This window comes from Convolutriloba macropyga, chromosome 7, assembly GCF_964194025.1.
Source record: "Convolutriloba macropyga chromosome 7, txConMacr16.3, whole genome shotgun sequence".
NCBI lineage: Eukaryota > Metazoa > Xenacoelomorpha > Acoela > Convolutidae > Convolutriloba > Convolutriloba macropyga.
In genome coordinates, this window is record NC_134474.1 from 25,490,039 (window position 1) to 25,508,391 (window position 18,353).

General features: G+C 33.5%; 2 protein-coding genes across 3 annotated transcripts in view; one reads left to right on the forward strand and one right to left on the reverse strand.

Moving 5' to 3' along the window:
* The window catches only part of LOC142342723 (uncharacterized), a 467,707-nt gene that overhangs the window by 161,399 nt on the left and 287,955 nt on the right, over positions 1-18,353 (forward strand). The window lies entirely within an intron of this gene.
* LOC142342720 (transcription initiation factor TFIID subunit 6-like) overlaps positions 1-18,353 on the reverse strand; it is a 31,193-nt gene that overhangs the window by 11,849 nt on the left and 991 nt on the right. Inside the window, exons 2-4 of the mRNA XM_075394239.1 lie at positions 5,189-5,471; positions 4,422-4,961; positions 4,037-4,214 (exon numbers count right to left, since the gene is read on the reverse strand). Coding sequence (XP_075250354.1) covers positions 4,037-4,214; positions 4,422-4,961; positions 5,189-5,471 — 1,001 coding nt within the window. The remainder of the gene's footprint in view (positions 1-4,036; positions 4,215-4,421; positions 4,962-5,188; positions 5,472-18,353) is intronic.

Sequence of the window (18,353 nt, forward strand, 5' to 3'; positions counted from 1 at the left end):
ACAGACAAAACCAAAAAAACAAATAGAAAGATAAGAAAGAAACAGAAGGGAGAAAAAGACAGAAAAGAAAGGGAAAAGAAAGAGAAAGGGAAGACAGAAAAAAGCAACAGAGATGAAACACAGAGTAAAAAAGATACGAGAAACTAAAGAGAAGCGGAAGATGAACAAAGAGAAAAAAGAATCAGAAAAAGAGACAGATAAAAAAACAGAAAAGAAAGAAAGAGAGAAAGGAAAGATAGAAAAAAGACAAAAGAGAAAAGACAGAAAAGGAATACAGAAAAGAACGAAAATAAAGCCAATGAGAGGAAGAGAAAAGAAAGAGCGAAAGAAGAAGCACAGAAAAAGAAAAACGAAAGAGAAAAGCAATAGAAGAAAGACAGAAAAAAGCAACAGAAAAAAGCACAAAAGAAAAGAAAGATAAAAGCAAAAAAGAAAAACAGAAATGAAAAAAGATGCGAGCAACTAAAGAGAAGTGGAAGAGGAACAAAGAGAAAAAGAATGAAAAAACTGAGAAACGAAAGTGAAAAAAGACAAAAGAAAAACAGAAAAGACAGACAGGGAATACAGAAGAGAGAGAAAAACAAAAGAAAGAGATACAAGAAGATACAAAAGAAAGAGGAGGACAGACAGAAGAAAACAGAAAAAAATTGAATAGAAAGAGAAAAAGAAACAGAAGGAAGAAAGGAGACAGAAACGAGAGACAGAAAAGAAAGCAAGAAAAGAAAGACGGAAGAGAAAAAAACAAAAGAAAGCGGAAAGAAAGACACAAAAGACAGACAGGAAACACAGAAAAGAGAATGAAAAGCCAGAAATAATCGAAAGAGAGAAACGAAAAAGAGAATAGACAGACAGACAAAAACAACAAAAAAATCGAATAGAAAAAAGAAAAAAAACAAGAGAGAAAAGAAAGGAAAAACAAAAAAGAGAAAAGCAAGAGAGAAAAGAAAGACAGAAAAAAAGCAACAGAGAAATGAACGGCTCGAAAGCAAAAGAGAAGAGGAGAAAGGAAAAAAGATACGAGAAACTGAAGACAAGCTGAAGGGGAGCAAAGAGAAAAAGATTATGAAAAAGAAAGACAGATAAAAAGAACAGAAAACAAAGAGAGAGAAAGAAAAGAAAGAAGAGAAAAAGACAAAAGAAAAGACATAAAAGGAATTCACAGAAAAGAAGGAAAGAAAAGCCAAAAAGGAAGGGAGAAAGAGTGATACAGGAAATAAAGAAAGAAAATGAAAAACGAAAGAGAAAAGCAAAGAGAAAAGAAAAATAGAAAACAAAAAGACAAAAAAGAAAAGACAGAAAAGGAGCACAGAAAAGAAAGAAAGGGAAACGAAAGAGAGGAGGAGAAAAAAGAGCGAAAGAGAAAAGAATTACAGAAAGAAAAAGAAAAACGAAAGAGAAAAGATACAAAACAAGACAAAGGAAAGAGAAAAGAAATCGCAACAATTTTGTTGAGAATTTAAAAACGCTACACAAAATCTTGACCGTGTTGCAATTCTATCTAGGTAATTCAAATTTCTTTATCATTTTCATCATTTAAATGGAAAATTTTTTATCTTCGATTTCATTTCGGGCTTCATTTCATTGGAAGACTGTTTTCGTGTGATAAATTTTTCGGCGATGGAATAAATTTTTATAAGCAGGTTTTCAGTCGTTGACCTGTTTTTGCACAGGCAAGTTTCTGGACTTGGGCAGCTTTTTGGTCAATGACCTATTTTTGCATCCACGGCTAATCTTCCATTGACCTTTTCGGCATAGGTAGCTTTTAAGTCATTGACCTATTTTTGCATCCGCAGTTTTTCGGTCGTTGACCTTTTTGGCACAGGCTGCTTTTCGGACATTGGCAGCTTTTCGGTCAATGACCTATTTTTGCATCCACGGCTAATCAGTCGTTGACCTTTACGGCATTGGTAGCGCTTCGGTCAAAGACTATTCTGGCAATAGCAAGCATGCATGCAAAACGATGTGGCGCATGGTGTTCAGTGGTTCTCTGTCGACGTTGAATTAATAGATGCTGAACAGCAAGGGATTTAGCCCAGTGGTTTGCGAATGTTTTTATACCCTGATCGAACTCAACAGACCCCGGTTTGAATCCACCTCGAAGCGCTCAAAATGCATGCAAAACGCTAGTCTGCATGTTTAAGGGACGCTAAAACATGTGAAGATTAGGAGCTTAAACATGGTGACATAGCATTCGAGTTAGAATTAATACATAGATTCGACAACCGGACATCAAACAGGGACGTCATTATTCAAACATAGCTGGCAGATTGCCAGAAAATAGCGGCAAAAGCATCGTAGATCTGCAGTCCCAAGAAGATTCAAAGAAACATACCAAAAGATGTTATATTTTGATTAAGAATCGGCTTAATTTGTTGCTGCTTCTAATAGCTGCTCTAAAATATCCTTCAATTAGAGTGAACCTATCTCTTTGAATTAAAGTAGAGAAAAGTCAATTTCAGAATGGGAAGTCATTTTTGAGAGTGTAATTCACGTGTGACCAAAACTTATTCAGTCGAGTGAGAAAAACTCGCTCCACTAAGAGTGAAAAATAACGTCACGTACGCCATTCAGTTGAAATTGCATGAACGAATGATCAAAAAGCAGATTTTGACGAAATAAAATTGACTGATAATTGAGTTTCATTGACTTAAAAAAAACTGGACTTAAAATGGACTACGAATGAATTGGAAAAACCATTTAGATCAGATCCAAAAAATTGAAAAAAAGTAAATATTAATGCGAAAATGCCGCATCTGCAAATGCCGCAAAAAACCATAGCGGGCAAGCGAATTTTTATTCAAAGACCGTTTTCTTGCTCTACTTTGAAATTAGAGCAAAAAAATTACGCTGCAAAATCACTCGCTTTGTCGCTCCACTTCCTCATTCGGCGCAACCAAAATCATCACTTCGATTTGACCTCAAGAATCATCAAAATGTGCGAAGAGATATTTTAAAAAAGACAGCGCCCCAATACAACTAAAATTCTTTGAATTATAAAACATAGCTGGCAGATTGCCAGAAATTAGCCGCAATAGCTTCGTAGATCTGCATTATAAAAAAAACAGTAAAAAAGACAGACCAAAAAACTTTTCATTGAAGGCTGATATGTTATATTTTGACTAAAAATCTTTATAAGTTTTTGCTGCCTCTATTAGCTGCTCTCAATTAACCTTCATTTAGAGTGGCATACACCCATTTGACCTTATCTTTTTGAATTAAAGTAAATAAAAGTCCATTTCAAAGTGAGGAAGTCATTTTTGAGAGTGAGGTAAGTCAAGTGTGACCAAAAATTTAATCACGCGAATTAACAAAAAAACTCGCTCCACTAAAAGCGAAAAATGACGTCACACACGCACTTCAGTTGAAATTGCATGAGCGAATGAACAAAAAGCAGATTTGAAGTGGTTGTGACGTCATATGGTGGTAACAAAAATCGCGACGACGAAATAAAAAACATAGCAGGACATATCCTGACGTACAATTCAAAGAATTTTCATTGACTAAACAGAAAACTAGACCTAGAACGGACTATGAATGGACTGGCAAAACCATTTAGAAAAAAATCCGATCCAAAAAATCGAAAAAAACAGTAAAAATCAAAGTGAAATTGCCGCATGTGAACAAAAAACCACTACCGATAAAGCGAATTTCTGTTCAAACACCGTATTCTCACTCTACTTTAAAATTAGAGCGAAAAAATTTCACGCCGCAAAACCACTCGCTTTTTCGCTCCACTTCCTGTTTCGGCGTGACCAAAATCACTACTCCAATTTGACTTCAAAAATCATGAAAATGTGTGAACAGATCTTAAAAAAAACACAGCGCCCCAATACAATTCAAATTCTTTGAACTGTAAAAAACCAAGAGAATGCCAATAATAGCCCCAGCTATCGCTGTGCGGCTAATAAAAAAGAAAAAGAGAAGGCCAATAAGCCCCAGCTATCGCATTACGGCTATTTAAAACAATATCCATGTGAATAATTGCAAGCTGCTCGTGTTTTTTAGAAGCAGAGGCAATAATGTATCAGCAATGTACCTAATTCGGGCATTTGGGAGTTGATGTAGTTGGCTAGCACCTTGGTGACTTTATTTTGCAATTCTCGAGCACCTTTTTTAAGCACCTCTGTTTCCGCTGAGTCGTAAATAGCACCATTACCACTGGCTCCATTAGCACCGTTTGTCTGCTGCTGTTGCTGGTGTTCTCTGCGAGCAACCTGTGGACAACAAACTTCCATAACCTTGACATTCACCAAGCACACAAAAACGGTTGAACAAATGTTATGTCCAAAAAAGGAAAAGTATACATATGAAGTGAAAAAATGAAAACTTGCTCATACAAAGAGGGAACTGATGCAAAAAACTAATCTTATTACGTGAAAAAACTGCTCAAGGGACAAATATGGAATAATTGAGATTCAAACCTGCTGTTGCGCATCCTGGATTAGAATTCCTAGCGTTTTAACGTGAGGAAGAAGGGTAGACTGCACCGAATCATTTCCCAGTTCTCCTAGAGCACAAGTTACGCCAAACAACGTCGGCATCCCTATCGTCTGGATCTCATTCAGAGCCTGGTTCAAAACATTGACAGATCTCGGGAGCAAATTGTTGACATTGTTTGAGTACGTATCACAAAGCGAGGCCAAGCATTTGGCAGCAAAACCACGCAGTGCCCAATGTTGGTCCACAAGCTGTCGATTCACAATACAAGTAAAGACTGAAGGAACTAATTCGTGAAGATACTTTTCAAGGGAAATGTTAGGGTTGTTGATCAGAGCAGACAACATTCTCATCAAGTAGATTAGAATTGCCAGACTTCTATGAAGAACATTCAGTCTGACACCGTGTGCGATAAAAGCAGAGAACCTGGGCAATAGTGAATGGATGCCGGGATCTGTGGAGAGAGATGCCAATGCTTCTGATTTCCGCTCTTCGTTCATACCCATACATGCCTCAGTGATTTCCTTGAACAAATAATTTTAATTGCCATCAACTGAGCAAAAAGTTCTGCCAAGCATACAATAATCTTTTGCTTAACATGCACAATGCTTTGCAAAATCTTTTGTAATGCTTACGCTGCCACTAATGTTCTACACTGCCTTTAACTGTTTGCTTCGAATAACATTTCAGGAAACTCGATGTTCTTTTTTTTACATATGACCGCTGAAAAACAGAATGTGAGCAATGCTACCTTAAAATAGAGTTGCTGTTCCAAAGACAACTCGTGGAATCGGACTGGTTTTGTCTTCACAGCTCCAGGTGTCACATTGGATTGTTGATTTGCGCTATTAGCAGCAGCATTTGACACACTACTTCTTCTAGCCGATGAACTTAGATTAGGGTTGATATTGGAACCGTGGGACACAGTCGGCGTTGACAACGATGCTTTGTTCTGTTTTGGTCTATCAAGCAATAGAGGATTTTCGGGGACACAGGGCTGCTTTCCATCGACTACCAGCCAGTGACACTTCAAGCTGAAAATTGTGCTGTCGTTAATAGTTTTAAAAGGTTGACGATGTTTTTGTTGCTTACATGTGAAATTTTAAACATAAACCGACCAACGCCGGATGAATTGCTCTCGAACGACAGGCAGTGAGCACTTTAATTTCGATGCGTAGTGTAGAAATTTTTTTTTGAGTGCAAAAACTAGGACCTCGTTGGGGTTCGAACCCTTGCCCTCCCAGATAGACGCCACACATCTTAACCACTTAGGTGCAACGGCTTTGATCCTCAACCGATAACAATCACTTTTATATTAGCTACAAACTATTTCGGAATGAGAGCAATTGAAGTCACTCAAAATGAAGAAGTGAAGCGTGAAGAACTCACTCGTGAACAGAAGTCACAATGTTCTAGAACAAAAGCGCAAAAACGGTCAAGCAAAAATTTGTTTAAGACCAACACGTTTACAATAATCATCGCTTCAAACTTCGTGCGAGAGCAATTAAATATAGCCGTCAAATTGCATGATTATTCCGGCGAAATAGAATGTTAAAACCTGTTGCAAATGGGAGTCAAGTTAAGTCTTTCTAGCAAAACTTTTATTACCGATAATACGCTTCGACACCTCCCTCCATCAACCGTCCTTTAAGCCACGTACTATCTTATAATTCAAAACACAAACGACATAAAAATGCAAATCAAATAGAATAGTAAATAAGAATAAAAGCACAACTAATTTTCCGAAGTATAGAAACACGGAAGATTATACTTATTTTAGCAGTTGGATCCTAATCAAATGCTCGCAACAATGCTCACGGAGACAAAACATAAGCCGACTAACGTTGGACGACCTTCTCTCGAACGACAGGCGGTGCAATTTAATTCAGAGGGGGTGAAGCCTAGAGAAACTTTCATGGCAGCAAATTTTCCGGCTATGGAAGGGTCCACCATCAATCTCCCGGATGGCAGTCTGAGCTATAAACCACTTACCTGTTGCGGTTTCGAATAATCGAGGTTTACAATCGCTTTTATTTTTAACTTCTGCTCAATTCAAAGCGCAATTCCGATCACTTAAAAATCAAGTGTGAAAAACTCACAAGAGAAGTGAAATCGAACAACTGTTCGAGAACAAAAACCACCATTTTCCCAAAAAATTTGAAAAAAAAAACGTTAAACATAAACCGACTAATGTTGGAAGAATTGCTTTGGGACATGCGAGCAGAAAAAAAACAACCCCCCCCCCGTGATTCGAACCTTTGACCTCCCGATCCTTAACCACATACACTGACCACTCAGCTATAAGGACCTTTTTTTCCCTATTCTGCAACCGATTTTATTTTAGCAACAAGCTTTACTTCCGAGTGAGAGCAAAAGAGATCACTCAAAAACGAGGAACGAAAGAGTGAAAAAGTCACTAGAGAAGTCAAAGAATGTTCTAGAAGAAAAGCGCAAAATGGTCGAGCAAAAAATTTGCATAAAAAAGACCAACACGTTTACAATAATTGCTATGATTTTTGTTCAAGAGCAATTAATAATTAATTCAAACTTCGTTTTAAACTTTCATTTTTAAAACTTTCTTTTAAACTTTCATTTTTCAGAGTTCACTTAGAAAAATGTTACTAAGTGCAGTTGAATGAGGCTGAATTAGCAGTTCAATTAACAGTTCTAATTTATGCCTAAGATTTCTCATAAACTGAATTAACCTGTTCAAAAGCAGAAACAATTACTTAAAAAACAATAAATTTATAATTTATAGTTCGAAATGACCACCAAGACCAGCAACAAAAAACGATTCAAAATATGAGATTCTGATTTCAAGTTCTATCCTCATTTTCAAACCAAATTTGGAACACTAATGTCTTTCAACAATAGTCTTAGAAATAGCTAGCTTGCGTTTCCTGTCGAATTTCAATTAGGGTTAACATTCTCAATATATATTTAAAAAATGAGTGCAAAGACAATTTTTTTGTGATTTAAGTCATGTATGATTTCAAAAATGGACCAACTGTTGACCTTAAACTCATACCATTAGAAAAACAAATAAGGCCACGCACATAAATTCAACTACAAAATGGTAAATTAACCAAAAAAAATTGACTTCGTCGCTCGTAATCATACGATAGCAACAAAATTGAACGATGAAATAAAAACGTAGCAGGACATAGCAATCCAAAAAATGAATCCGCTTGTGACCTGACAACTGACACTTGCACACTGATAACAGTCTTGACCGTTAGCGAAACATATGACATTACATGCAATTGTAAACAAAAAATTTTAAAACAACTTTATAAACTTCAAACTAGCGGTGTCGAAAAATTCAGGCTACGCGTCTTTCGGAGACAACCTTTGAGCTAAGGTTCAAGCTTTATACATCAACTGTGCCGAAAACCGCTGAAAGGCAAATTGACAAACATAGATGGCAGATTGTCAGAAAATACTTCTTCTCTTCATTCATTGCTGATATGTAATATCTTGATTGAGAAATTATATAACTTATTACTGCTTCAATTAGATGCCCTCAAATAACCTACAATAAAAGTGAAACACACACTCAGTTGACTATCTCCTTGACTTAAAGTAAAAAGCCATTTTGATAGTGAGGATAATTGTTTTTGGAAAATTGAGTGACGTAAATCACTAAAATTGATCACACGAATGGGCAAAACACTCCCTCCATTAAGATTGAAAAATGACGTCACGTGCGCAATTCAACCCAAATTACAGGACAAAATGAACGAAAAGCCGATTTCAATTGATCATGACTTCATATGATTGTAACAAAAATCTTGATGAAATAAAAAACAGAACGACAAGTACTCACCTACAATTCTAATACAAAAATTTTCACTGACTAAAACGAAAAACTCGACCTAAAATGAACTATTAATGGATTGCAAATACCATTCAGAAGAAAAAACAGCAAAAATAAAGCTCAAATTGACGCATGAAAAAAATCACTAGTAAGCTAGCTAATTTTTGTTCAAACAGCGTTTTCTCACTCGTTTGAAATTAGATCGAAAAATATTCGCGCTGCAAAACCGCTCGCTTTTTCGCTCGACTACCTGTTTTGGCCTTACCAAAATCATCACTTCCAATCTGACCCGAAAAATGGAAATGAGCGAATAAATCAAAAAACTACAAAGCGCCCAAATACAAATTCCTTTAAGGCCAATAACAGCCCGTTATCACCTTGTGGTCATTAAAAAAGAACACATTAAAATATGTGGTAAAAAAACAATCTCTCTAAAAATTTTGACAGCGGTAATTAACAAAACTTAAGTGACAAGACCACAAAAACTCAGAAATTCAATTAAAAGACGCCGCCATGAAAGCCATAAGCAATCAAAATCGTTTTTTCTCTAGAAACCAAAGTAACCTGTCAGTTGGGAGACTGATTCAAACGATAACAACCAGGTCACAAAAACAATCAAATAAATATGGGCAAAACATAAAATTCAGGATTCAATCAACAGCATCCACACATAACAACACATGTCCCATCTTCGAATCAATTCACAAAAATACAGAACATTAATAGTGTAAATCAAAAATTCTCTGTCAGAAATGAGTACTTTTAACACACAGTACTGCGTAAAGCACATTGAGCATGAGCAAAAAAAACTAGCCTAGAGAAGTCAAAAGATTTCCCGCAATATGTTGAAAAACGCTGACTTACGGTAAAGCAAAACAATATTTTATTGAATGAAGTAAAAAATAGCCACAAGAATACAAAACCTTAAATGCAGCAGAAACCGGTACCTTTTGTCTTAAAACATTAACTCTTTACCTGAACACACTTTATTTTAAACATTGGTCAATTATACACCATTTTGATAACAAAAGATTTGAACCCAAACATCATTAAAATAGAAACAATTAGGACATCATTCAGTAACGATAAAAATAGTACATATTTAAAACATAAGACAAAATTTCGAGTGCAAAATTTCACTGAAATCTTGACACCAGAAAATTTCTTATTAACAACATTTGGCAATAATTAAAAATGACCCAAAATTTTTACGGAGGGTCAAATACTGATAAGCTCAAAACCTGCCAGAGCAAAAAAATTGTCGAGAAATAAAACATCATGATAGTCTTGGAAACTATAATAAAACTTTGGAATCAACTCAGCAGCCCAAAAGACATTGTGAAAGCATAAGGCAGATGATATTCTTAGAAACTAAACTGAATTTTTTTTAGAAACAGTGAATTTTCTGCTTTGGAGTCACAGAAATTGAGATAAAAATATAGAGAAACTTCTCTCATCGGCAATATCAAATACAAAATGAGTTCAAACGGTCGCAAAATATTTAAAAAAGCAACCGAAAAAAAATGATATAAACCTATGAAAAAGGCTGAAATAATAATTATTTAAGCAAGTGATGAAAACAGAGCGAATAAAACTATAAGTCTTAAAAAAATGCTAGCATGATACATGCTGGAGTATGCAGAAAAAGGACCGTAAAAAACCGAACAAACCACTCCTTCATTTTTGAATGTGAGAAATAAATCAAAATAACAAAAAACTGAAGTAAAAAAAGGTTGATCATTTAGTATTCAATAGTTAAAATACTGCATAGTAGTCGTACTGCATTCATCAAAAAGTGAAAACACAGTTCAAAGATTCAAAAAATTAAAACATTTTGCTAACATTTTCGCCGACAGTTTCACTGAATTTCAGTAACTTAACGCCAAAAAAAGAAGTCAATTAATTGTTAAACGCGAATAAAACCCTGGAAGTACACGAAAAGACTTTGTAGCATTTAATGCCAATATATATTAAAACAGCATCGACTGAAAATTAATCCTCAAAAAACCAAAATTCAAACAAAAAACTGGACCAACTAACACTTTTTAAAGACGAAAAGCCACTCACCGAACGCAGGGCATGGTATAAAAAAACTAATTAACTATTCGCGCTCAGTAAAAATTAAATCGCACGGCTATTTTAATCACTTTCGCTTTCAGGTCAAAACGCCGTCTGAACAAATAGTACTGGTACTTTTCATAAAAAAATCTGGAATAATTCCCGAAACGACTCTAAGTCTTCCTTCTTCTCCAAAAAAACAGCCTCAAAAACAAATTTTATCTGGTGGCAGTAAACATCAAAGCAGCGAAAATAACAATGAACAGCGAAATCCTTCAAACCGCTATCAAAACAATCTGAAAATTATACCTGAGTCTTTAACAACCGTTTAGACAAAAAAGAAATTTAGAAAAATGAGATAAAACAGCTTGAAGCAGCAGCACGTGAATTAAAAACTCGCTCGCTTACCAAATTTTTTGTACATTTCCCGTTGTGGTTCAAAAAATACATGAACAGAATAACCATTCTCTTTTCTCCATTCTTCGAATTGTTTATCAAAACAACGTTTTCAAAACTTAATTCAATCCTCGAATTTCCGGTTTTCTTGCTCGCTCGCTTATAAAAAAAATCGCCGGGAGAACTCCAAAAACATTTCAAAGACATCTTCACCAGAAATCACTTTTTCAAAGTAAACCAGTCTCTGATTGCATTGCGCATCAAAGAAGATTCAACCATCTTAATTGAAAAAACAAAAAAATAGTTAAGAAGTAAATTGACCAAAAAAATCACGAAAATTTATTTACGTTTCAAGTTGACCAATTGCAAATATAAAAAGAAATTATTTTTCGTGCAATTGAGACAATAAAATTAATCACACAACATTGAAACATAGCTGGTAGATTGCCAGAAAATAGCCGCAATATATCCGTAGATCTGCAGTCTCAAAAAGATAGAAGAAACAGACCAAAAAAATTCTTTTTAAAGTCTCAGATGTTAAATTTTGATTAAGAATCTGTCAGATTTATTTCCGCTTCTAATAGCTGCTCTAAAATAAGCTTCAATTAGAGTGGCATACACTCACTTGAGCTTATCTCTTTGAATTAAATAAAGAAAAGGAAATTTTAGAGTGAGGAAGTCATTTTTGAGAGCGAGGCAAGTCACGTGTGACTAACAATTTAATCATGTGAAAGAACAAAACTCAATCCATAAAGAGCGATAAAATGACGTCACGCACGCAATTCAAATGAGCTTACAAGAACGAATGAACCAAAAGCAGATTTGAAGTGATTGTGACGTCATAGGGTCGTAACAAAAATCCTGACGAAATAAAAAACATAACCGGAAGAATTCCGGAAGCGACTCCGAGCTCCAAAATTTCACAAATAAAACCGTAATTGCAGCTGAAGCCATTATCTTTTGTATTAAACCATTAACTCATTAGCTCCCCAGGTTTGGTCTAAAAATTGATGAAAATTAAACCACTGTCACCAAGAGAAACAAAACGCAGTAAAATTTTATATTATTGAAAACGTTTGGTAACGTTGAAAAATTCCGAAAAAATAGGATACTGATCCAAAATACTGATAAGCTGAAACAACTGAGGGCTATCAATTGCCCTAAAATAATTCATGATTTTAATCTTAACAAGATCGCGAAAGCAAACGGCACATGATAATCTTAGAAACTAAGTTGAATTTTTCAAAAAAAGAATACTCAAATTTAAGAATCAGAACATCACTACAGTTCAATTTCTAATCACTACAATTAAGACAAAAACATCAAATACTTCTTCCTTGTTGTTTATATATGCTAGACAACAAGATTTAGTACTAATTCATAGAAAAATAAATCATAGAAAAGACATAAGCAACAGAATATGCAAAGGCATCTGAAAAATTTTTTAACATCTGAAAAAAACAAAATAACGAATATCAATGTAGGTGCCAGGACAAAACTAGAAAGATACAAACTTGAATGTGAAGCATATGGACACAATGTAAGGAACGCTGTAATAAAAAGACTAATTCTTGATTTTTGAAAGTTACAAATCAAGTTAAAAAAATCAATAAAAACGAATACAATTCATTGTTCAGCATTCGAGACATAGAAACGACAACGAGTCATCCAGGACAAAGATTGATCCTTCTGAACAGGGCCAAAAAAGAAAGCAGAATTCAAACATAAAAAACATTGGAACATTTTGCAAAAAAATGGTCAGAAAACTTTTGAGACTGCATTTATGAAAAGTTTAACTGTTTTTCAAAAAAAATGATTCAATTTTGATTGAAACGAAATTAAAGTCCTCATGAAAGATCCAAAAGTAAAGAAATTAATAGAAAAAAAAGCCAAAAACTAAATAAAAATCAAGAAATAAGCGTCAATTTTGATTTTGAAACGCATTTTCCGGCTCTCCAAAACACTGTGGTATCAATATCCCAGGTTTACATTTCAATATAGCATCGAAAAAAAATTAATTCTACAAAAATTCAAGCAGAATTCAAACATAAAAAACATTGAAACATTTTGCAAAAAAATGGTCAGAAAACTTTTGAGACTGCATTTATGAAAAGTTTAACTGTTTTTCAAAAAAAAAGAATTCAATTTTGATTGAAACGAAATTAAAGTCCTCATGTTAAACAAAAAGACTATTTCCAGTAATTAAATCCAAAATACAAACAAAAAACTGACAAATATTAATAAAAAACGACCAAAATCGGATTAGCATATGTACAATTTTAAAAAACAAAATTACATTGAGGTAGAAAGAGGCGTTGGATATTTGAATTATCAAAAAGAAGTTGCCATTTTAACTGATTTTTGACAAAAAAGACGGCTGAAAGATCCAAAAGTAAAGAAATTAATAGAAAAAAAGCCAAAAACTAAATAAAAATCAAGAAATAAGCGTCAATTTTGATTTTGAAACGCATTTTCCGGCTCTCCAAAACACTGTGGTATCAATATCCGAGGTTTACATTTCAATATAGCATCGAAAAAAAATTAATTCTACAAAAAACCAAATTACAAGCAAAAAAACTGGGCCACTTAGACGAAAAAACGGCTAAAAACGGTTATCTATATGTACCATTCAGTCAAAAACTACCATTCAAAGTCAAAAAGTCATTCATTAAACGCAGCCCATGATCAAAAAACTTCTCTCGCTCAGAAAAAATTAGTTCACATGGCAATTTTACTCACTTTCGCTTTTAGGTCAAAACAGCGTATCAACGAATAGTACTTCCGGTAAAAAAAAGACCTTAAGAAAACCAATACTCCTCTTCGAGTCGTAAAAAACCAAGTGAAGGCCAATAATTATCCCAGATACCACTGTGCGGCTATTATAAAGCCAAAATAAGCACACAAATAACTCTTAATTTTAAAATAAAGGGAAAAATGTAAGAAATTAAGGAAAATAGTAACAATTGCATTCGAGTTTTTATCAATGTTGGACGAAAGAATTACTTGACAAGAAATGACCTGTATTTAATTTCTAATAGAAACTACCTACGAGCATTTGGCTTAAATTCAGATAAAGTCAAAGCAAAAAAATGGAACAAAAATTGTTAAATAGCCTAGAAATGAGATGTTAAATTTTGATTAAGAATCTGTCAGATTTATTTCCGCTTCTAATAGCTGCTCTAAAATAAGCTTCAATTAGAGTGGCATACACTCACTTGAGCTTATCTCTTTGAATTAAATAAAGAAAAGAAAATTTTAGAGTGAGGAAGTCATTTTTGAGAGCGAGGCAAGTCACGTGTGACTAACAATTTAATCATGTGAAAGAACAAAACTCAATCCATAAAGAGCGATAAAATGACGTCACGCACGCAATTCAAATGAGCTTACAAGAACGAATGAACCAAAAGCAGATTTGAAGTGATTGTGACGTCATAGGGTCGTAACAAAAATCCTGATGAAATAAAAAACATAACCGGAAGAATTCCGGAAGCGACTCCGAGCTCCAAAATTTCACAAATAAAACCGTAATTGCAGCTGAAGCCATTATCTTTTGTATTAAACCATTAACTCATTAGCTCCCCAGGTTTGATCTAAAAATTGATGAAAATTAAACCACTGTCACCAAGAGCAACAAAACGCAGTAAAATTTTATATTATTGAAAACGTTTGGTAACGTTGAAAAATTCCGAAAAAATAGGATACTGATCCAAAATACTGATAAGCTGAAACAACTGAGGGCTATCAATTGCCCTAAAAAAATTCATGATTTTAATCTTAACAAGATCGCGAAAGCAAACGGCACATGATAATCTTAGAAACTAAGTTGAATTTTTCAAAAAAAGAATACTCAAATTTAAGAATCAGAACATCACTACAGTTCAATTTCTAATCACTACAATTAAGACAAAAACATCAAATACTTCTTCCTTGTTGTTTATATATGCTAGACAACAAGATTTAGTACTAATTCATAGAAAAATAAATCATAGAAAAGACATAAGCAACAGAATATGCAAAGGCAAGAATCGTTTAAGAACAATACCAAGGCCGGAAAAAACGGCAAAAAAACAGTAATAAGTGGCAATTTTGGAAAAGGTTTTCTAGCAAGCTCAGCACTGCCTAATGTTGAATGAAATCAGTTGCAAACCAAAGAAATCATTCAATTTTTTAACATCTGAAAAAATCAAAATAACGAATATAAATGTAGGTGCCAGGACAAAACTAGAAAGATACAAACTTGAATGTGAAGCATATGGACACAATGTAAGGAACGCTGTAATAAAAAGACTAATTCTTGATTTTTGAAAGTTACAAATCAAGTTAAAAAAATCAATAAAAACGAATACAATTCATTGTTCAGCATTCGAGACATAGAAACGACAACGAGTCATCCAGGACAGAGATTGATCCTTCTGAACAGGGCCAAAAAAGAAAGCAGAATTCAAACATAAAAAACATTGAAACATTTTGCAAAAAAATGGTCAGAAAACTTTTGAGACTGCATTTATGAAAAGTTTAACTGTTTTTCAAAAAAAAAGAATTCAATTTTGATTGAAACGAAATTAAAGTCCTCATGTTAAACAAAAAGACTATTTCCAGTAATTAAATCCAAAATACAAACAAAAAACTGACAAATATTAATAAAAAACGACCAAAATCGGATTAGCATATGTACAATTTTAAAAAACAAAATTACATTGAGGTAGAAAGAGGCGTTGGATATTTGAATTATCAAAAAGAAGTTGCCATTTTAACTGATTTTTGACAAAAAAGACGGCTGAAAGATCCAAAAGTAAAGAAATTAATAGAAAAAAAAGCCAAAAACTAAATAAAAATCAAGAAATAAGCGTCAATTTTGATTTTGAAACGCATTTTCCGGCTCTCCAAAACACTGTGGTATCAATATCCGAGGTTTACATTTCAATATAGCATCGAAAAAAAATTAATTCTACAAAAAACCAAATTACAAGCAAAAAAACTGGGCCACTTAGACGAAAAAACGGCTAAAAACGGTTATCTATATGTACCATTCAGTCAAAAACTACCATTCAAAGTCAAAAAGTCATTCATTAAACGCAGCCCATGATCAAAAAACTTCTCTCGCTCAGAAAAAATTAGTTCACATGGCAATTTTACTCACTTTCGCTTTTAGGTCAAAACAGCGTATGAACGAATAGTACTTCCGGTAAAAAAAGACCTTAAGAAAACCAATACTCCTCTTCGAGTCGTAAAAAACCAAGTGAAGGCCAATAATTATCCCAGATACAACTGTGCGGCTATTATAAAGCCAAAATAAGCACACAAATAACTCTTAATTTTAAACTAAAGGGAAAAATGTAAGAAATTAAGGAAAATAGTAACAATTGCATTCGAGTTTTTATCAATGTTGGACGAAAGAATTACTTGACAAGAAATGACCTGTATTTAATTTCTAATAGAAACTACCTACGAGCATTTGGCTTAAATTCAGATAAAGTCAAAGCAAAAAAATGGAACAAAAATTGTTAAATAGCCTAGAAACCGGAAAATTAGTTGAAAAAGCTTCAAATTAGCGTAACACTCATTTTATTTACCAAAAACTTGCATAACTCTCCCCTTTAATTACCAAAAACTTTCAAAACGTCATCGAAATTATAATTGTATTCTAGAATTACCTCATAGACAACATAGAAATTTCGATTAAGAAATAAAAATAGCATGAAAAGGCAACACGTGTGTAAAAAAATCTCACTTAGAAAATTTTTTCACACCTACATTTCTAAAGGCATTGCCAAAAGGCGTGAACAAAACAATTAAAATAATTCATGATTTTAATCTCAACAAGATCGCGAAAGCAAACGGCACATAATAATTTTAGAATCTTAGAAACTAAGTTGAATTTTTCAAAAAAGAATGCTCAAATTTAAGAATCAGAACATCACTACAGTTCAATTTCTAATCACTACAATTAAGACAAAAACATCAAATACTTTTTCCTTGTTGTATATATATCCTAGACAACATGATTTAGTACTAATTCATAGAAAAATAAATCATAGAAAAGACATAAGCAACAGATTAATATGCAACGGCAAAAAACCGTTTAGGAACAATAACAAGGCCGGAAAAAACGGCAAAAAAACAGTAATAAGTGGCAATTTTGGAAAAGGTTTTCTAGCAAGCTCAGCACTGCCTAATGTTGAATGAAATCAGTTGCAAACCAAAGAAATCATTCAAATTTTTAACATCTGAAAAAATCAAAATAACGAATATAAATGTAGGTGCCAGGACAAAACTAGAAAGATACAAACTTGAATGTGGAGCATATGAACACAATGTAAGGAACGCTGTAATAAAAAGACTAAATCTTGATTTTTGAAAGTTACAAATCAAGTTAAAAAAATCAATAAAAACGAATACAATTCATTGTTCAGCATTCGAGACATAGAAACGACAACGAGTCATCCCGGACAAAGATTGATCCTTCTGAACAGGGCCAAAAAAGAAAGCAGAATTCAAACATACAAAACATTGAAACATTTTGCAAAAAAATGGTCAGAAAACTTTTGAGACTGCATTTATGAAAAGTTTAACTGTTTTTCAAAAACTTAACGCAAAAAAATGATTCAATTTTGATTGAAACGAAATTAAAGTCCTCATGTTAAACAAAAAGACTTTTTCCAGTAATTAAATCCAAAATACAAACAAAAAACTGACAAAAATTAATAAAAAAACGACCAAAATCGGATTAGCATATGTACAATTTTAAAAAACAAAATTATATCGAGGTAGAAAGAGGCGTTGGATATATGAATTATCAAAAAGAAGTTGCCATTTTAACTGATTTTTGACAAAAAAGACGGCTGAAAGATCCAAAAGTAAAGAAATTAATAGAAAAAAAAGCCAAAAACTAAATAAAAATCAAGAAATAAGCGTCAATTTTGATTTTGAAACGCATTTTCCGGCTCTCCAAAACACTGTGGTATCAATATCCGAGGTTTACATTTCAATATAGCATCGAAAAAAAATTATTTCTACAAAAAACCAAATTACAAGCAAAAAAAACTGGGCCACTTAGACGAAAAAACGGCTAAAAACGGTTATCTATATGTGCCATTCAGTCAAAAACTAACATTCAAAGTCAAAAAGTCATTCATTAAACGCAGCCCATGATCAAAAAACTTCTCTCGCTCAGAAAAAATTAGTTCACATGGCAATTTTACTCACTTTCGCTTTTAGGTCAAAACAGCGTATGAACGAATAGTACTTCCGGTAAAAAAAAGACCTTAAGAAAACCAATACTCCTCTTCGAGTCGTAAAAAACCAAGTGAAGGCCAATAATTATCCCAGATACAACTCTGCGGCTATTATAAAGCCAAAATAAGCACACAAATAAAGGGAAAAATGTAAGAAATTAAGGAAAATAGTAACAATTGCATTAGAGCTTTTATCAATGTCGGACGAAAGAATTGCTTGACATGAAATGACCTGTATTTAATTTCTAATAGAAACTACCTACGAGCATTTGGCTTAAATTCAGATAAAGTCAAAGCAAAAAAATGGAACAAAAATTGTTAAATAGCCTAGAAACCGGAGAATTAGTTGAAAAAGCTTCAAATTAGCGTAACACTCATTTTATTTACCAAAAACTTGCATAACTCTCCCC